The sequence below is a fragment of the Somniosus microcephalus genome, chromosome 7, assembly GCF_052327205.1.
Source record: "Somniosus microcephalus isolate GS21.2 chromosome 7, FLI_Smic_1.0, whole genome shotgun sequence".
Lineage (NCBI taxonomy): Eukaryota > Metazoa > Chordata > Chondrichthyes > Squaliformes > Somniosidae > Somniosus > Somniosus microcephalus.
Window position 1 is genome coordinate 83,624,899 of NC_140993.1, and position 19,760 is coordinate 83,644,658.

The window sequence follows — 19,760 nt, forward strand, 5'->3', positions numbered from 1 at the left end:
GGCGGGGTTTCAGGCGTGTTGGGGGGGGGGGGGGAAATCCCGAATTTGGGGGTCCCGACACCATCCTGCCCAAAACCCCGCCCCACGCAACTTTCAGGGGCGGCGGGTACCTGCCCCGCACTGGGACCCGCCGAAACCAGGCGGGAAGGGATTAGTGCCAATTAACTGCCTGTTAACAGGCAGTTTTTAGCCTAATCCCTACTTTGAGGGGTTTCGTGTGGGATTCCCGACGGCTCCAAACCACACCAGGTTGAGCAGGTGGGCCGTCGGGTTGAAGGAGTTGGAGGGGTCGCGATGTCGGTGCTCAGGTGAGTGATGTGTGCATGAGTGCAAAGGTAAGTGTGTTTGGTGTGTCTAAAGTGTGTAAAGAACTTTTACTTACCTGTACTTACCTAAACAGCCTTTCTTCCTGTAGCCGTCAGGAGCCCATCACTCAGCCGGAACTTAAAGCTGAACGGCTGTGATCTGTGAAAAGTGACAGCCTTCAGCTTTGAGTCCTGCTGAGAGTTCTATCTGAGTCTGTGCAGAAGGACTCATGTTAGAACTCAAACAGTCAGTGTTTCACAGCTTCAAACAGCTGTGAAGCGCTGATATTTCATCTGTCAAGAAATCTTGACAGATGAAATTGCAGTCTGTGACGTCACCTGTTGCCGGGTGGCCCTTAATTGGCCTGCTGAGCCCGCTGGGCGGGCTTAACAAGGTCAATCAAGGGAAAATCGCGCGGATTGGCCGGACGTCGATGTAGGCGGGTCAAAAACCCGAAAGTTGAAGTCCCGCCTTCTTCCCGACAGGTTCAGGAAAATCTACCCCTTAATCTTTTGAGTCAACATTGTAGCAATTTCCCAAACCGCATTTGATTGACGGTTTAAATACCTTACTACTTCAGGAGCAGACATGGAACAGAGCAAAACAGAAATTGCTGATCAGAGGCGCAGAACATATAGCAACAGGCCTCAAGTATGCTGGACATGTTGGAACAAGAGGAGCAGCAGGAAATAAAAGACAGGATGGTCCAAGTCCATTAAAGGAGAATCATCAGAGCTTATTACCACCCCAGGTGACATGTCCGTTGCAGGTTATAGGGATACCTGAACTTCACCAAAGAGTGTTGTGTGAGAAAGCTATTCAAGAATTGTGCCATATCCTTGAGGAGACCTGCAACCATGGAGCAACATCAGCAATGTGCTATCAGTCGCAAGAAATGTGACAACAGCACTCATTTGTATGCCATAGACTCCTTAGAAACATAGGAATAGGAATAGACCATTTAGCCCCTCGAGCCTGTTCTGCCATTCAATAAAATCATGGCTGATTTGTGCCCTAACTCCGTATGTCCGCTTTTGTCCCATATCCCTTAATACCTTTGGTTAACAAAAATCTATTAATCTCAGATTTAAAATTAACAATTGACCTAGCATCAACTGCTGTTTGTAAAAGAGAGTTCCAAACTTCTACCACCTTTTGCGTGTAGAAGTATTTCCTAATTTCACTCTTGAAAGATCTGGCCTTAATTTTTAGGCTATGTTCCCAAGTCCTAGACTTTCCAACCAGCAGAAATAGTTTCTCTCTATCTACTCTATCAGTTCCCCTTAATATCTTGAAAACTCATCCCTTAAATCACCCCTTAACCTTCTAAATTCCAGGGAATACAGCCCTAGTTTGTGTAATCTCTCCTCGTAATTTAACCCTTGTATTCCAGGTATCATTCTGGCAAATCTACGCTATACTCCCTCCAAGGCCAATATATCCTTCCTAAGGTGTGGTGCTCAGAACTGCTCACAGTACTCCAGGTGTGGACTAACCTTTGTATAGCTGCAGCATAACTTCTACCCCCTTGTATTTTAGTCCTCTAGATATATAGCCCAGCATTCCATTAACCTTTTTGATTATTTTCTGTATCTGTTCATAACATTTATGTACATGGACCCCTAAGTCTCTTTGGACCTCCACTGTTTCTAGCTGTTCACCATTTTGAAAGTACTCTGATCTATCCTTTTTAGGTCCAAAGTGGATGACCTCACATTTGCCATAGTTTTGCCTATTCACTTAATCTATTAATATCTCTTTCTAATTTTATACTTCCATCTACACTGCTTACAATGCCACCTATCTTTGTGTCATTGGCAATCTTGGATATGTGGCTTTCTATCCCATCATTTAAGCCATTAATAAATACGGTGAATAGTTGAGGCCCCAAAACAGATCCCTGTGGGACACCACTAGTCACATCCTGCCAATTAGAGTACCTGCCCATTATCCCTACTCTCTGTCTCCTGCCACTCAGCCAATTTTCTAATCAGGTCAATAAGTTGCCTTCAATTCTATAAGCTTCAATTTTAGCTAACTGTCTCTTATGAGGGATTTTATCGAATGCATTCTGGTGGTCCATATAAATAACATCCATAGACATTCCCCTGTCCATTACTTTAATCACCTCTTCAAAAAAATTCAATCAGGTTCGTTAGGCACGACCTACCCTTTACTAATCCATGCTGGCTCTCTCTGATCAGCTGAAAATTTTCAAGGTGTTCAGTCACTCTATCCTTAATTGTAGATGCTAGTAATTTCCTGACAACAGATGTTAGGCTAACTGGTCTATAATTCCCTGGTTTCCCTCTCTCACCTTTCTTAAATAGCAGAGTGACATGTGCAATTTTCCAATCTAAAGGAACAATTCCTGAATCAAGAGAACTTTGGAAGATTGTAGATAGGGCATCTGCAATGTGCTCACCTACTTCCTTTAAAACCCAGGGATGGAAACCATCTGGTCCTGGGGATTTGTCACTCTTTAGTGCCAAATCCTTCCAGGTGTAACAGCTGTTACAAGGGTTAGCCACATTGCAGTTTACTTTTGATTTGCCAAGATCACAGATCTCTGTTTCAGTATGCTGATGAGTACATTCCATTCAGCACCTGGAGAACCAAATAGGGGTATGCCAGTATGAGGTGCCATTGACTGGACTAATGTGGCAAGTCTAGCATGTGCCATGAGTGCAGAATTGTAATTTGTAGCCTCATTATTGAAGGAATGTTTTGAATGGCTCTTCAGTTGCTGTTTTAACGCACATGGGGGGGTGGGGGTGAAATTCCATGGGGGTTCTCCTGCTTGTCCGTCACAACAAAATAAGCCATGTCAGATGGGCTGGGTCAGAAACTACTTATGCTGGGAGGTCATTAAGGGAACCAGCATTCTGACCTCTAGAAGAGCACGTGATTGGGGGGTGAATGTGATCTGGAACCCCAAAGCTGGCACGACATTTTTCTTTTCAGAAATGCTACTGGCCTCCTTGTACAAAGGATACAAAATGGGATTGCCAGCAGGCAGGGGAATGTGGCTTGGGAACCTCTTCCTCCCCAGATAGATGGCAGATGCTGCACGCTCCAGCAGCGTGGGGCAGGCGACAACCAAAAATGAGTCCGTAGTGGACTGGGCACCTAGCAGCCCCATACTAATAAGGTGCCTTTCTACTGACTCCACAAACGCTGGAAGGGTCAGTGCTGGAGAGCGCTAGTGCGCATGATCTCAGCAGAACTTATTTAACTATGGTGCTCTTGATCCAATCCCTCCTCTAAACCTAGTGATCTATAGCAGACACCAATAGTTAGCTTCCTTTCCCCAATGTCTTTCATCGCTATCCACAGAGCTTCTATCTTGTCTGCATAGCAAATAGGCCTATGTTGATTATAGTCAAGTTCCCTTGGACACCAAAGACTACACCCCCTCCTAGTTTGTTTATTCTATATTTATAATTAATCTGTATACCCATACATTTACCCAACTGATGTCATTGTTGAAACAGGTCTCCGTGATATTTGGTAGGAAGAACGAGGAGAAGCAATATAAACTAAAGGGTACAATTCTAAAAGGTGTGCTTGAACAGAGCATATCATCTCACTTCTGTATCTTTTCTATTTCTAACAACTGCTATTTTTTCTGTTTCTGCTCTATTTTCTTCTTACCACTGCCTTATTAGTTTAAGTCCTTCCATACTGTCTTATTTACACACTCTACATTTGTACTGGTCTGCTTCAGGTGAAGCCTGTCCCATTTCTAGAGTTTCCCTCTGCCTCAGAACTAGTCTCAAGTGTTTTAGTAATCTGAAATATTCCCGTTTACATAATATTTTGAGCCACACATTGACATATTAATCTTTATTTCCCAGCATGTGGCATTGAAAGTAATCCTGAGATTATTGCTCTCCAGGTCAAGAACCTAACTGTACAAATTCTCTGCAGGACCTCCATCCTGTTCTTTCCTTTATCATTGGTTCCTATATGAACTCTGACTTCTGTTTGGTTTCCCTCCTTGAGACATTTTTCTTTGCTATGTAGGTTACCCTCACATCCAGGAGGCAACACACCAATGACACTATTCACCTATGGTGCACTATTGTCACCTGTGATTGGTGTAAATTACTGCCTTCCCCCATGCATCTCTACCTTTTATGAATTCCATTTTACCTTGCATGCTGCTGTCTCCTGTGACTGGTGACTCCCTGCCTTCTCTTCACAAGTACCAGTGGTTGCCCCTAATGTAGATCCACACATTTCCTTGTGTTTCATAGAAGCCCCTTCTCTCCTCGTTTTTCACACAATTGTCACTCCCTGTTACTAGTGGAAATCATCTTCACATCTCCATAGAACCACAGTTACCACACAGATGGAGATTATTTGTCTCATTATGTTTGCTGCATTTCTTTTCTAGAGCAATCCAAAATTAATTAAACTGCCATGCTCTCTCCCTATATCCTTCAAATATTTATCCACTTTTCCCTTAAAGGGTGCAATGGTCTGCCCCAACTATTCCCTGTGACAAAGCATTCCATGCTCCAACAACTCTGCCATAAAGAAATTTCTCTCTCCTAACTCTTTTAGTGACCATTCTAAATTGATGTCTCCTCATCACTGATTCCTCAACTCATTGCTGTTTGTGGGTCATTGCTGGCACAGAATGGCAGCCATTTTTATCTATATAATAGCAGTCGCTCCATTTCAAAACATAATTCATTGTCAGAAGTACTTTGAGATTTTTTATTTATATAGATGCAGGTTCGTTGCAAATCCTCTGTTCCTCATATGTTGTTTTTGCTCATCATATGATTCCCATTCACTAGCCCTGTGAATGATGTATACCTCACTTTTCCTGTTTGATGTGAAACTCTACTTTCATCTCATCTGTCTATCCTTGGCCGCCTCCCCTCCTATGTCCCATCTGCATGTTGCTCCTCGGCAATATCAACTAAAAAAACATCAGGTTTCCACATGTACGCTGATGACACCCAGCTCTACCTCACCACCACCTCTCTCGACCTTTCTACTGCTTTCAGACCGCTCATCCAATATCCAGTCCTGGATGAGATCAAATGTCCTCCAAACATTGCGAAGACCGAATTCATTGTCTTTGGCCCCCGCCACGAACTCCGTTCCCTAGCCACTGATTCCACCCACCTCCCTGACCACTGTCTCAGGTTGAACCAGCCTGCTCGCAACTACAGCATCCTATTTGACCCTGAGCTGAGCTTCCAACCCCATATCCTCTCCATCACCAAGACCAACTACTTCCACCTCCGTAATATCACCTGTCTCCACACCTGCCTCAGCCCATTGCCATGGCTCAGTAATGGCACTCTTGCCTCTGGGTCAGAAGGTTGTGGGTTCAAATCCCATTCCAGAGACTTGAGCACAAAATCTAGGCTGATTTCCCATTGCAGTACTGAGGGAGTGCTGCACGGTCGGAGGTGCCATCTTTCAGATGAGGCCCTATTTTCCCTCTCAGGTGGACGTAAAAGTTCCCATGGCATTATTTGAAGAAGAGCAGGGAAGCTATCCCTGGTGTTCTAGCCAATATTTAAACCTCAACCAACATCACATTGCTGTTTCTGGGACCTTGCAGTGCGCAAAATTGACTGCCACGTTTCCTAAATTGTGACTACACTTCAAAAATACTTTATGAGCTGTAAAGCGCTTTGGACATCCTGAGGTTGTGAAATGCACGACATAACTGCAAGTCTTTCTTTTTTATCAGCTGTTGAAACCCTCGTCCATTCTTTTGTTAGCTCCAGACTCGACTATTCCAATACTTTCCTGGCTGGACCCTCCATAAACTTAAGCTTATCCAAGAGTCTGCTGCCCGTATTTTAACTCACACCAGGTCCCGTTCACCCATGTGCTTGCTGACCTAATTGGCTCCCAGTCCACCAACACTTCGATTTTATAATTCTCATCCTTGTGTTCAAATCCCTCCATGGTCTCATCGCACCCTATCTCTAACATCCTCCAGCCCTACAACCCTCCAATAATTCTGGCCACCTGTGCATCCCCCACTTCCTTTGCCCCAGCAGTGGCAGCCGTGCCTTCATCTACCTAGGCCCTAAGCTCTGGAATTCTCTCCCTAAATCTCTCTGCCCTTCCACCTCTCTCTCTCTTCCTTTAAGATGCTCCTTAAAACCTACCTCTTTGACCAAGCTTTTGGTCACCTGTTTCCTTCTTTGACTTGGTGTCAAATTTTGTCTGATAATGCTCCTGTGAAGTGCCTTGGGACATTTTACCACGCAAAGGTGCTACATAAATGCAAGTTGTTGTTATCTGTGATTGGTGAAAGCTATGCCCTGTGAATGATGTATGCATTTTTGCTCACTCCTCTTGTGATTAACCTAAACCCTTTTCTTCTCGCTCCTCCCGCGATTAAACCTAAGCCCCTTTCCTTTCAGTCCATCTCTACCACTAACTTCATACTGGAGTGCATCATCAATTCGGAACACAAAATTTTGGTTTGATTTGTTGAGATTTGGTTGAACTTTTGTTTATTTGCAGTCGGATTGGGTTTTTCTTTTTTTTAGGTTCAAATAAAAAAAGAGGACCACTAACTTCATCTTTGTTTAACTTGAGTCGTTTCCCCGCTTCCATCTCTGATCCGTGCAAGCCCCTTTTCCTTGTGACTGATTTAAGCCCCACCCCTCTCGGTACAGAGTTCCTCTCTTTCTCCTCCCGTTTGTGTTTTCATTTTCCGCTGTGCGGCCCTGGGCTGCAATCATGGCTGATACGGATGGGGTGGATGAACGATCTCCGCTGCTATCAGGAAATAACTCTGGCAATGTCACTCCTACAACGCCTCTGTACGTCGAGGAGCCTAGTCCTCGGGGTGAGTGCACGCTGCTTTATTGAAGAAATTATTAAAGAGATAAAAAAACAGTTAGTTTTGTAAAAGAAAAATCCCACTCAAAATGCAAGCTTGTGCGGCGAGGAAGCTCCCAGTTCTCTGCAGGCCGACTCTCGTCCGTCTGCATCGGCGTTCCCACAGATTGCAGCAATGTCACTGGCATTAGGCAAACTAGCCGCAGTAAAATAAGAAAGGTTTCAATGGGAAAACCGACCGTGCAGCAAGGATACGTTTCATGTCGGTGTCCAGAGGTAAACCCCAATGTGCGATGCTTTGGTGCGCACGGAGCTCACTGCAGATGGACCCACAGTATCTGCAGGACATTGTGAAAAGTATAATGCGATGTCAGCATTATGGATGTCGGTGAATACTGTCTATTTACGTAAAGGTTTGTGTGCTAACGGCTGCGGCAGGATTTCAGCAGAACTTCATTGTTTTTTATTGTGAATGCGTTCGTAATGAACCTAGCACATGAATAATAAAAAACTTAAACCATTCCTTGACCAAGGGTCACGAATTAAAGGCGATTTCGATCATGCGGATGTTCAAGCACAATCACGAGATATTTTGTGGAACCCTGCCTTGCTTGTGAAATCGTGCTGTGAATATGATAATGCAGACTGGAATAGGTTGAATATATTAAATCATGTATTTTATATAACCGCTTACAGAAATTTACTTTTATGTATATAATAATACATAGGCGACATTGACCAACTCTTCACTGTGCAAAAGCTTTCCATTAACTTGTCTAGTTGACAATATAGACCTTATTTTTGTCTACTGCTGTGAGTCAGTTTTAAGTGGTTAAGAACTGGTGCAAACCCTGTCAGAATCCAACAACTTGCATCTATATAGTGCCTTTAATGTAGAAAAACGTCCAAGGTGCTTCACAGAGGTGTGAGGAAAAATGGACGTCGAGTCAAAAAAGGAGAGATTTGGAGGAGTGGGTCGAAAGGCAGGCAGCCACGAGAGACTGGAGTCAGGATTGGATAATTCTAAGAGAGTTGTAGGGCTGAAGGAGGTTGTGGAGTAGGGTGGAACGAGGCCATAGAGAGACCTAAACACACTATCAAAGGGGCAGGGGATTAAAAATTACAGACAAAAACATGGTGAAAGGAAATCCCATGTGTACACAAGTACCAGAGCAGCCCAGCACATGGCCCCCTGTTTGACAGCTGCTGACGTGGAATTGGTGCTGCATGAGGTGATTGTGAGCAGGTTGCCCTCTGTGCTAGACCACAACACCAAACAGGTAGAGACAGGCTTTAGGGTCACAGCTGACCAGCCTTCTGATGCATGGTAGCAGCAGCTAGCCTTACAGCAGGTAGCATAGTTCTGCATCTGTCTCCCTCCTGACCCAACTCTTGTGAAGACAGTTCCTCAGTTGCTAAGAGGCAGCCATGACAACGCCTGCAAATATTGTTGGTGTCAACTTGGCTGGTGTGGCCAATCAGATTTTGCTTGCCGATGATCACCCTGGCATGTCTTCTTTAATGCAGCATTGCATAAAGTTTGACATCCCGTCATTAGGATATTTCTGAAAAACTATTCAGCATAATGGTAGCTCAGGCCTTCATATGCACATGGTAACTTGGTCCTGCTGTCACAACCTACTTTCAGAGTTGGAGCCTCTGTATGTATGAATCATCTGCTGAAGCCAGTTATGTACACTTCTTCTTGTAAATGCTGGTGGGTGTGTGTAGAGTGCTTCTTGTGCAGCTGCATGTGCCTGGCATTCCTTCATTGGTGCTTCTCTTCCAAGCTCTTCAGATACTGAATTTCCCATTGGGAAATCCATTGTGCTGAGACAAAAATAAATGAAGACAATTGGCACAGCAGCTCATGAGAACCTAAAAAAACAGTAGAAAAAGAACAAAAACAAAATGCTGGAAATACTCAGCAGGTCAGGCAGCATCTTGGGGAGAGAGAAACAGAGTTAACATTTCAGGTCAATGATCCTTCGTCAGAACTGGAAAAAGCTGGAGATGGAACAGGTTTTTAAGCAAGTGCAGGGGCAGGGAAAGGGGGGAGGGGAGGAAAGGACAAAAGGGAAGGTCTGTGATAGGATGGAAGGCAGGAGAGATTAAGAGACATTGAGAGATTAAGAGATGGTGCAAGGCAAAAGGAGATGGTAATGGGACAAGTTAAGAAACAAAAGATGGCTCTAGATGAAGTGTAAATGGCACTGGCAAAATGAAAGACAGCTGCTATGTGGGAGAGAAAAAATAAATAAATAAAATAAATGGAAAGAAAAAAACATAGGGGCAGAGGTTATGGTCTGAAATTGTTGAACTCGATGTTGAGTCCAGAAGGTAGTAAAGTGCCTAATTGAAAGATGAGGTGCTGTTCCTTGAGCTTGCGTTGAGCTTCATTGGAACAGTGTAAGAGGCTGAGGACGGTGAGGTCTGAGTGGGAGTGGAGCAGTGAATTAAAGTGACAGGCAACCGGAAGCTCGGGGTCCCCCTTACAGACTGAACGGAGATGTTCTGCAAAGCGGTCACCCAATCTGCGTTTGGTCTCCACAATGTAGAGGTGACCACATAGTGAGCAGCGAATACAGTATATTAAATTGCAAGAAGTACAATTAAATCGCTGTTTCACGTGGAACAAGTGTTTGGGGCCGTGGACAGTGGGAAGGGTGGAGGTAAAAGGGCATGTGTTGCATCTCCTGCACTTGTACAGGAAGGTGCCGGGCGAAGGGGAGGGGGTGTTGGGGGTGATAGAGGAGTGGACCAGGGTGTCACGGAGGGAGCGGTCCCTTCGGAATGCTGAAAGGGGAGGTGAGGAGAAGATGTGTTTGGTGGTGGGATCACGCTGGAGGTGGCGGAAATGGCAGAGGATGATCCGTTGAATGTGGAGGCTGGTGGGGTGAAAGGTGAGGACAAGGGGAACCCTATCGTGGTTCCAGGAGAGAGGGGAAGGGATGAGAGCAGAAGTGCAGGAAATAGAACGGACACGGTCAAGGGCCATGTCGACCACAGTAGAGGGGAATCCTTGGTTGGGGAAAAAGGAAGACATGTCGGAAGCACTAGTATGGAATGTGGCATCATCAGAGCAGATGCGGTGGAGATGGAAAAACTGGAAGAATGGAATAGATTCCTTTACAGGAAGCAGGGTGGGAGGAAGTGTAGTCCAGATAGCTGTGGGAGTCAGTGGGCTTGTAGTGAATGTTTGTCAATAGCCTATCCCCAGAGATGGAGACAGAGAAGTCGAAGGGGGGAAGAGTTGGAGATGGACAAAACAATTTCAGAAAGATGGGTAGCTACGGTCTAGAAACTATAGAACAAATCTTCTTCCTGGCCTTTTAAACTTTCTCCTGTATACTGCTCAGTGCCTAGCAGCCCAGTATGCTCATTTACATTGACAGTACTGTAATTAGAAGTGGCATGAGCCCAGCGTAAAGGGCAGAAAGATGTTATATTACATCTGCATTATTTCATCTTTTTCAAGAAATCACCTGTTTCAGGTGGGTGCTTTCTACACCTATGTTTGCTCGCTGCTATTGCACATTGTATGCAAATTGGGTGAATAGCTGGAGTTATGGGCCTTTGTCCTTTTTCCCATGCCATTACCTTCCATAAACTGGTGTACGCTGGTGGTAATGGCAAGTAATCTGCCCCATTAAGTCAATAATGTGGAGAAGATGGACATATACTGGGATTATTCTCATCCTCATTAAAACTTATTAATGGTTTGTCTCTTGATAAATTCATAAAATGAAATATCCCACAATTTGCTAGTTTTCTAATCTTAAACTTGTTCCCCCAGTAATTATCTATTCTAACCACAAAAAATGTATTAAATAAGAATAATAGTAAAGCTACTTTATATTAAAAAAAATCATCCTAATAGGGGAGGGGAATTTACCTTATTTTTGAGATATTTCAACCCTTATTTGCTACTAAGAAATATATTATTTAAAGAAATTTAAAAACATTTTAATCCCAGTAAAATATTATCTGTTCTTATTAGAGGGGAAAGTGTTTTCAAATTCAAACAAGTAAAATACTTGATTTCAAACAAGTAGAGTATTTTCAGTATTTAAAAACATTCCCTTATTGCAATTAGAGGATTTGATCTGTGGCATTAGTGTCCAGGATTCCAGTTCCGTATTTGCCATTCAGGAATTTTTTTTTGATCAAATTTTTTTTAAAGCAGAAAAGCACACTCCCAATACATGTGTTTCTAAAAAAAATAATGAATGATAACCTCAGCCATGGCTCAGTTGGTAGCACCCTCACCTGAGTCAGAAGGTTGTGGGTTTAAGTCCCACTTCAGAGACTTGAGCACAACAATCTAAGCTGACACTGTCAGTCACTTTCGGATGAGACATTAAACCGAGGCCCTCTCTGCTCTCTCAAGTTGGACGTAGCAGAGGAGTTATCCCTGGTGTCCTGGCCAATATTTAATCCCTCAATCAACATCACTAAAATAAATTATTTGGTCATTATCACATCACTGTTTGTGGCAAATTGGCTGCCATGTTTCCGACATTACAACAATGACTGCACTTCAAAAAAGTACTTCATTGGCTGGCCTGTGGTTGTGGAAGGTGCTATATAAATGCAAGTCTTATTTTTCTTAGGTATTGTTTTTCCACATAAATACTTTTCTGTTTAAAATGTAAAAAATCTTTTTTTCCCCACAGGGTCAGCTATGGCTCAGTTGGTAGCACACTTGTCTCTGAGTCAGACGGTTGTGGGTTTAAGTCCATAAAGCTAGGCTGACACTCCAGTGCAGTGCTGAGGGAGTACTGCACTGTCGGAGGTGCCGTCTTTCGGATGAGACGTTAAACCGAGGAATCGTCTCGGCTCTCGGGTGGACATAAAAGATCCCATGGCACTATTTCAAAGAAGAGCAGGGGAGTTCCATGCACAAAATCCTGAAGTTATGCTCAGTTTCAGAGGAGTAATGACAGCAAACCTGACCATCCAAATACAAACATTTTGTGATATTTGTTCAGATGTGTTTTGCAGCTTTTTGAGTTTAACAAACAGCTATTTAAAACTGTTCATTCCCAGTAACTTTTTTTTGAAAGTATTTACCAGCTTGTGATTTTCAAATCAGGGAGTCTCTCTGAAGTCTACCAGGAAATATAGTTAAGCAAGTTAGCTTCTGTAGATGGTGGCAAAAAGAAAATAATCTCTACACAAGAATATTACTTGCACAACAACAGTGATTGCACTTCAAAAGTAATCCATTGGTTGTAAAGTGCTTTGGGATATCCTGAGAACATATGGTATTACATAAATGAACAGTAGAGTAGTGGTAATGTCACTGGGCTAGTAAGGCCTGGAATAATGATCTCCGAGTTCAAATCCCACCACGGCAGCTGGGGAATTTAAATTCAGTTAATTAAATAAATTCTGGAATAAAAAGCTAGTATCAGTAATGGTGACCATGAAACTATCGGATTGTTGTAAAAACCCATCTGGAAATCTACCATCCTGGTCTGGTCTATATGTGACTCCAGATCCACAGCAATGTGGTTGACTCTTAGCTGCCCTCTGAAATGTCCTAGCAAACCACTCGGTTGTAACAAACCACTACAAAACTTAATAAGAATGAAACTGGACGGACCACCCAACGACGGCACACCCAGCCCAGTCGATCCTCCTCACCAACATCTGGGGACTTGTGCTAAAATTGGGAGAGCTGTCCAACAGCCTGACACAGTCATACTCACAAAATCATACCTTTCAGCCAATATCATCATCCCTGGGTATTTCCTGTCCCACCGACAGGACAGACCCACCAGGGGTGGTGGCACAGTGGTATACAGTCAGGAAGGAGTGGCCCTGGGAGTCCTCAACATTACCTCTGGACCTCATGAAGTCTCATGGCTTCAGGTCAAGCATGGGCAAGGAAAGCTCCTGCTGATTACCACCTACTGCCCTCCCTCAGCTGATGAATCCATGTTGAACACCACTTGGAAGAAGCACTGAGAATAGCAAGGGCACAGAATGTACTCTGCGTGGGGGACTTCAATGTCCATCACCCAGAGTGGCTCAGTGGCACCACTACTGACGGAGCTGGCCAAGTCCTGAAGGACATAACTGCCAGTCTGAGCCTGTGACAGGTGGTGAGAGAACCAACACGAGGGAAAAACCTACTTGACCTCGTCCTCGCCAATCTACCTGTTGCAGATGCATCTGTCCATGACAGTATTGGTAGCAGTGACCACTGCACAGTCATTGCGGAGACGAAGTCCCGTCTTCCCACTGAGAACACCCTCCATCGTGTTGTGTGGCACTACCACTGTGCTAAATGGGGTAGATTCAGAACAGATATAACAGCTCAAAACTGGGCGTCCATGAGGCACTGTGGGGCATCAGCAGCAGCAGAATTGTATTCCACCACAATCATGGCCTGGCATATCCCTCACTCTGCCATTACCATTAAGCTAGGGGACCAACCCTGGTTCAATAAGGTGTAAGAACATAAGAAATAGGAGCAGGAGTAGGCCAATTGGCCCCTCGAGCCTGCTCCGCCATTCAATAAGATCATGGCTGATCTGATCCTAACCGCCAATCCACTATGACAGGACTATCTCCTGAATCTAACAGAATTAGACACACGAAACAGGAGCAGGATCAGGCTACACAGCCCCTGGGCCCGCTCCGCTACCCACAGGGCCATGACCGATCCGAACCTAGACTCATGTCCAAATTCCTGCCCGCTCCCCGTAACCCTTAATTCCCTTTTCTTCTAGGAAACTGTCTATTTCTGTTTTAAATTTATGTAATGATGTAGCTTCGACAGCTTTTTGGGGCAGCATATTCCATGGACCTACCACCCTCTGAGTGAAGTAGTTCCTCCTCATCTCAGTTTTGAAAGAGCAGCCCCTTATTCTAAGACTATGCCCCCTAGTTCTAGTTTCACCCATCATCTGGAACATCCTCCCTGCATCCACCCGATCCAACCCCTTCACAATCTTATATGTTTCAATAAGATCGCCTCTCATTCTTCTGAACTCCAATGAGTAGAGTCCCAATCTACTCAACCTCTCCTCATATGTCCATCCCCTCATCCCCGGGATTAACCGAGTGAACCTTCTTTGTACTGACTCGAGAGCAAGTATGTCTTTTCTTAAGTATGGACACCAAAACTGTATGCAGTATTCCAGGTGCGGTCTCACCAATACCTTGTACAACTGAAGCAATACCTCCCTATTTTTATATTCTATCCCCCTAGCAATGAAAGCCAACATTCCATTGGCCTTCTTAATCACTTGCTGCACCTGCATACTAACCTTTTGAGTTTCGTGCACCAGGACCCCCAGATCCCTTTGTACTTTAGTACTTTCCAGTTTCTTGCCATTAAGATAATGGGCCAGTAATTTGGGTCCAAATGCGTGAGTACGGTCTGGGTACTCGCGCATCTGGTCGGTGGAAATGCCGGCGTTCAGCATGCACAGCGCATGCGGGGAACGCCGGCATTTCCAGTCCTCTGAACGAAGGGGTTCAGAGGCACAGCGCGTGCGACTGCACAGGCAGCGCTTGCGCAGTGAACTTCGTCGATTTCATTCATGGATTCAGTGAGGGTAAGTCCTTACAAGTTACACTTGAAAAAAGCATGTGTAAAGCTGTTCCAAGGCTGCGGAGGAAGATATATTTTATCGTGGAGCTTCTGAAAGGAAATATTTTTGTTTGGGAAAGGGAGGGAAGTTATTTAAAAAAATTTTAAGTAAGTTTTAAAGTTTAAATTTTTTTTTTTAAACGGGTTTTCAGTACGGTAGGTAGTAGGAGCAATTGTGGCTGTGTGAATTGAATGTGAAAATGAGTGTTCTAAAATGAGTAATGTAACATTTCCAGCACTTTTAAGAAAGAAACTTTTCATCAGTAATAAGTAATTATGTATGTATGTCCGCATATATTCCTTTACGTATATGTATGTATGTTTTATATTCCTTTACTTATGTGTATGAATGTATGTTTTTAATTATGATTTTCCAATAAGTTACTTTCTCTGAAAGTCATAATTAAATAATACATTCATACACATAAGTAAAGGAATATATACATAACACGCAAAGGAATATATACAGACATACATACTTTCAGAAGCTCCACAATAAGAAATATCTTCCTCCGCAGCCTCTGGAGCAACTGTACTCATGCTTTTTTCATGTGTAAGTTGTAAGGACTTGACCTCACTGAAAGCATGAATGAAAGCGGCGAATTTTACTGCGCACGTGCTGCCTGTACAGTCGCACGCGTTCTGCCTCTGAACCCCTTCGTTCAGAGGACAGGAAATACCGGTTTTCCCCGCATGCGCTGTGCATGCTGAAAACCGGCATTTCCTCCGGCCAGACGCGTAAGTACCACGACCGTACTCGCGGGTTTGGAAGGGAATTACTGGGCCAACATTTTACATGTCAATAAAATGAAAAATTTAACAATTGCACGATTTGCCCCCTCGCATCTGCGACTGAGGGTCCAAGGAGGTGCATTGCGCAAGAGGTCATCGTCGTACGTATCCTCACACTGTTCCCTTTCGGGAACTGTATGAAGTGGTGGAAGGATTTATGGCCGTGATTAACGCTCATTCCGTGACCGTAACCATCTTTGAACCAGCCATTAGGGTGGTTAGTCCTATGGCGTGAGGGTTTTACGGGCTCCCACAACCCATCTGAGGGGGGGGGGCCACCCACACCCACACCCACGGACGCAAGTATCCCGCTGGATGTCCACCCAGAATTTATAGTTGGAGCTCCGACTCCACTTGCCGGGACTGTCTGGAGTGGGGTTCGAAACCCTACTCCTTCTGGCCCAGCGGCGGGGATGCTTACTGCTACGCAAAAGGCCCACTCCGCACAAAAGGTGACACTCATACGTTTCCTGCGCCTTTTCCCTCCCCGTGACTGGAGCCCTATGCTGCTACTTGAAAGACTAAGCTATCATCTGCCCTTTTTGCGGCGCCTTTGACTTCTCATTACCAATGCTGAGCAGGCGCTGTGCCTCCACCTCCTTGAGGAGATTGCTGAGGTCATCATCAGTTCAATTGTGAGTTCTTTTAATGCCGTGAATTGTGCTCATTCCAGCTATTTCACGTTGCTAATCGGATTGGGCCTTTGGCATAGCGGTAGGGTCCCCGCCGCTGGGCCAGACAGGGTAGGGTTTCGAACCCTGCTCCAGACAGTCCCGGCAAGTGGAGTCGGAGCTCCGGCTCTAAATTCTGGGTTGACATCCAGTGGGATATTTGCGTCCGTGGGTGTGGGTGGCCCCCCTTCCTTGTATAGCTTGTGGGAGCCCGTAAAACCCTCCCGCCATAGGACTAACCGCCCTAATGGCTGGTTCAAAGATGGTTACGGTCACGGAATGAGCGTTAATCATGGCCATAAATCCTTCCACCACTTCATACAGTTCCCCAAAGGGAACAGTGTGAGGACACGTATGACGACGACATTGCTAAATAAATAAACTGAATTAAAAAAAAATCTTTTAGGGCTTTTAAAAGTCTTTAAATTGCTTTAATTCTGTTTAAAACTACTTCAGATTCTTCAAAATAATGTAAACGTTTTTAAAAGTTTATAAAAGTTACCAAAATCTTCAAAAAACTTCCAAAAACCTATTTAAACTGCTGCTTTGCATGTAAAAATGCTTAGCAGCTTGTCAGAAACATTGGGGGCGTGTCCTGTTAAACTGAGACCTCAAGGGGCGTGTCTCAGTTGCACAGCGCGCTACAGGCTTCGCGCTGGCTGCACTCCTGGGCGGCGTGACGTCAGACGCTGCCCGGGATTCTTCTTTTTCAAAATCGAATTCCAGGCGTCCCTGGAGGTCAACGGCCGGCGCGTCGGGTAAGTGCATATCGGGGGCTTACACGCGCGGCAAGCCCCCGATCTGAATTTCTGCCCCAATAACTTGCTCTACGATTTTTCCTGCCAAAGTGCATAACCTCACACTTTCCAGTATTGTATTCCATCTGCCAAATCTCTGCCCACTTACTTAGCCTGTCTATGTCCCCTTGCAGGTTTTTTATGTCCTCCTCACTCACTGCTTTCCCTCCCATCTTAGTATCATCTGCATACTTTGATATGTTACACTCGGTCCCCTCCTCCAAATCGTTAATATAGATTGTAAAGAGTTGGGGACCCAGCACTGACCCCTGCGGAACACCACTGGTTACTGATTGCCAGTCTGAGAATGAACCATTTATCCCAACTCTCTGCCTTCTGTTAGATAGCCAATCCTCTATCCATGCCAGAATATTACCCCCAATCCTGTGATTTTTTATCTTAAGCAATAATCTTTTGTGTGGCACCTTGTCAAATGCCTTTTGGAAGTCCAAATACACTGCGTCCACTGGTTCACCTTTATCCACCCTATATGTTACTTCCTCAAAGAACTCCAGCAAATTTGTCAAACATGACTTCCCCTTCATAAAACCATGCTGACTTTGTCCTATTAAATTATGATTATCCAAATGTCCTGTTACTGTCTCCTTAATAATGGACTCCAAAATTTTACCTACCACAGATGTTAGGCTAACCGGTCTATAGTTTCCAGCCTTCTGTCTACTGCCCTTTTTAAATAAGGGTGTTACATTAGCAGTTTTCCAGTCTGCCGGGACCTTTGCTGAGTCCAGGGAGTTTTGGAAGATTATTACCAATGCATCCACAATCCCTACCGCCACTTCCCTCAAGACCCTAGGATGTAAGCCATCAGGTCCAGGCGATTTATCCGCCTTGAGTCCCATTATTTTACCGAGTACCACTTCCTTAGTGATTTTGATCGTGTTTATCTCCTCTCCCCCGCCCCCCCCCCCCCCCCCCCCCACTATAGCCCCCTGCTTGTCCAGTGTTGGGATATTCTTGGTGTCCTCTACTGTAAAGACTGATACAAAATATTCATTCAGTGTTTTTGCCATCTCCATATTTCCCACCATTAATTTCCCAGTCTCATCCTCTAAGGGACCAACATTTACTTTAGCCACCCTTTTTCTTTTTATATAACTATAAAAACTCTTACTACAGGTAGACTATCCTTTATCCGAAAACCTCGGGACCAGCCGAGTTTCGGATAAAGGAGAATTTCGGATTTCGGAAGGTGGGTCGGCGGGGGTCGGCGGGGGGTCGTGCGCACGACTTACGCTGACGCTCAGCGGGGGTCGGGGCCGGCGGGGTACGCGGGGGGGGGTCGGCGGTTGTCGGGGCTGGCGGAGTCCGCGGGGGGGTCGGCGGTTGTCGGGGTCGGCGGGGGGTCGTGCGCACGACTTACCCTTTATCCGAACTTCCGCAACCGGAACCCTCTAAAAACCGAAGGTTTTTTCGTTCAGCGTAAGTCGTACGCACGACTTACGCTGAACGACAAAGCCTTCGGTTTTTAGAGGGTTTCGGTTTTCGGAAGTCCGGATAAAGGGTAGTCTACCTGTATCTGTTTTTATATTTTTTGCTAATTTACTTTCATAATCTATCTTCCCTTTCTTAATTAATCTTTTTGTTATTTTTTGCTGTCTTTTAAAGTTTTCCCAATCCTCTATCCTCCCACTAGATTTGGCTACCTTATATGCCCTTGTTTTTAGTTGAATACTATCCTTAATTTCTTTACTTAGCCACGGATGGCTGTCTTTTCTTTTACACCCTTTTTTTCCTCAGTGGAATATACTTTTTTTGGAAGTTGTAAAATAACTCCTTAAATGTACACCACTGATCATGTATCGTCTTACCCTTTAATCTATTTTCCCAATCCACTTTACTCAATTCCGCGCTCATACCTTCATAGTTTCCTTTATTCAAACTTAGCACGCTTGTTTGAGATACAACCTCCTCACCCTCTAATTGAATATGGAATTCAACCATATTCCAAGGTCACTCATTCCAAGGGGATCCTTTACTAGGACATTTTTAATTAATCCTGTCTCGTTACACAGGACCAGATCTAAGGCTGCTTGCCCCCTGGTCGGTTCAGTTACATACTGCTCAAGAAACCCATCCCTAATACACTCAATGAACTCATCCTCAAGGCAGCCCTGCCCAATTTGATTTGTCCAATTAATATGATAGTTAAAATCCCCCATAATTATAGATGTTCCCTTATTACAAGCCTCAACTATTTCCTGATTGATACTCCGTCCAACCGAGTTGCGACTGTTCGGAGGCCTATAGACTACGCCCACTAGTGTTTTTTTCCCCTTATTATTCCTTATCTCCACCCAAACTGTTTCATTATCCTGATCTTTTGACCCAATATCATTTCTCTGTATTAGTGATTCCTTCCTTTATTAACATAGCCACCCCACCTCCCCTTCCTTCCTGCCTGTCCTTCCTGATTGTTAAATAACCTGGTATGTTTAATTCCCAGGCATTGTCACCCTGCAGCCATGTTTCTGTAATGGCCACAAGATCATACCCATATGTAGCTATTTGTGCCATTAACTTGTCTATTTTGTTACGAATGCTACGTGCATTCAGATAGAGAACTTTCAAATGTGTTTTGTGACACTTAGTTCCTGCTTTTGCCCTTTTTATTACTTTACCTTTTATTCCATACCTTCTGCCCCTTCCTGACACGCTCTGGTTTTTAATTTCCCCACTGCTACCTAAGTCTATGACCTTCTCTGTTGTCATTTTTATTATTTGTTCTCTAGGAACCTCCCC

General features: G+C 44.5%; 2 protein-coding genes across 2 annotated transcripts in view; one reads left to right on the top strand and one right to left on the bottom strand.

Moving 5' to 3' along the window:
• Window positions 1-6,935, bottom strand: part of otud6b (OTU deubiquitinase 6B) — a 61,570-nt gene extending 54,635 nt beyond the window's left edge. Inside the window, exon 1 of the mRNA XM_085992688.1 lies at window positions 6,868-6,935. The gene's annotated coding sequence lies outside the window, so the exon portion shown is untranslated. The remainder of the gene's footprint in view (window positions 1-6,867) is intronic.
• Window positions 6,936-6,938: 3 nt separating this feature from the next.
• Window positions 6,939-19,760, top strand: part of pip4p2 (phosphatidylinositol-4,5-bisphosphate 4-phosphatase 2) — a 99,208-nt gene continuing 86,386 nt past the window's right edge. Inside the window, exon 1 of the mRNA XM_085992690.1 lies at window positions 6,939-7,141. Coding sequence (XP_085848816.1) covers window positions 7,033-7,141 — 109 coding nt within the window. The 5' untranslated portion in view covers window positions 6,939-7,032. The remainder of the gene's footprint in view (window positions 7,142-19,760) is intronic.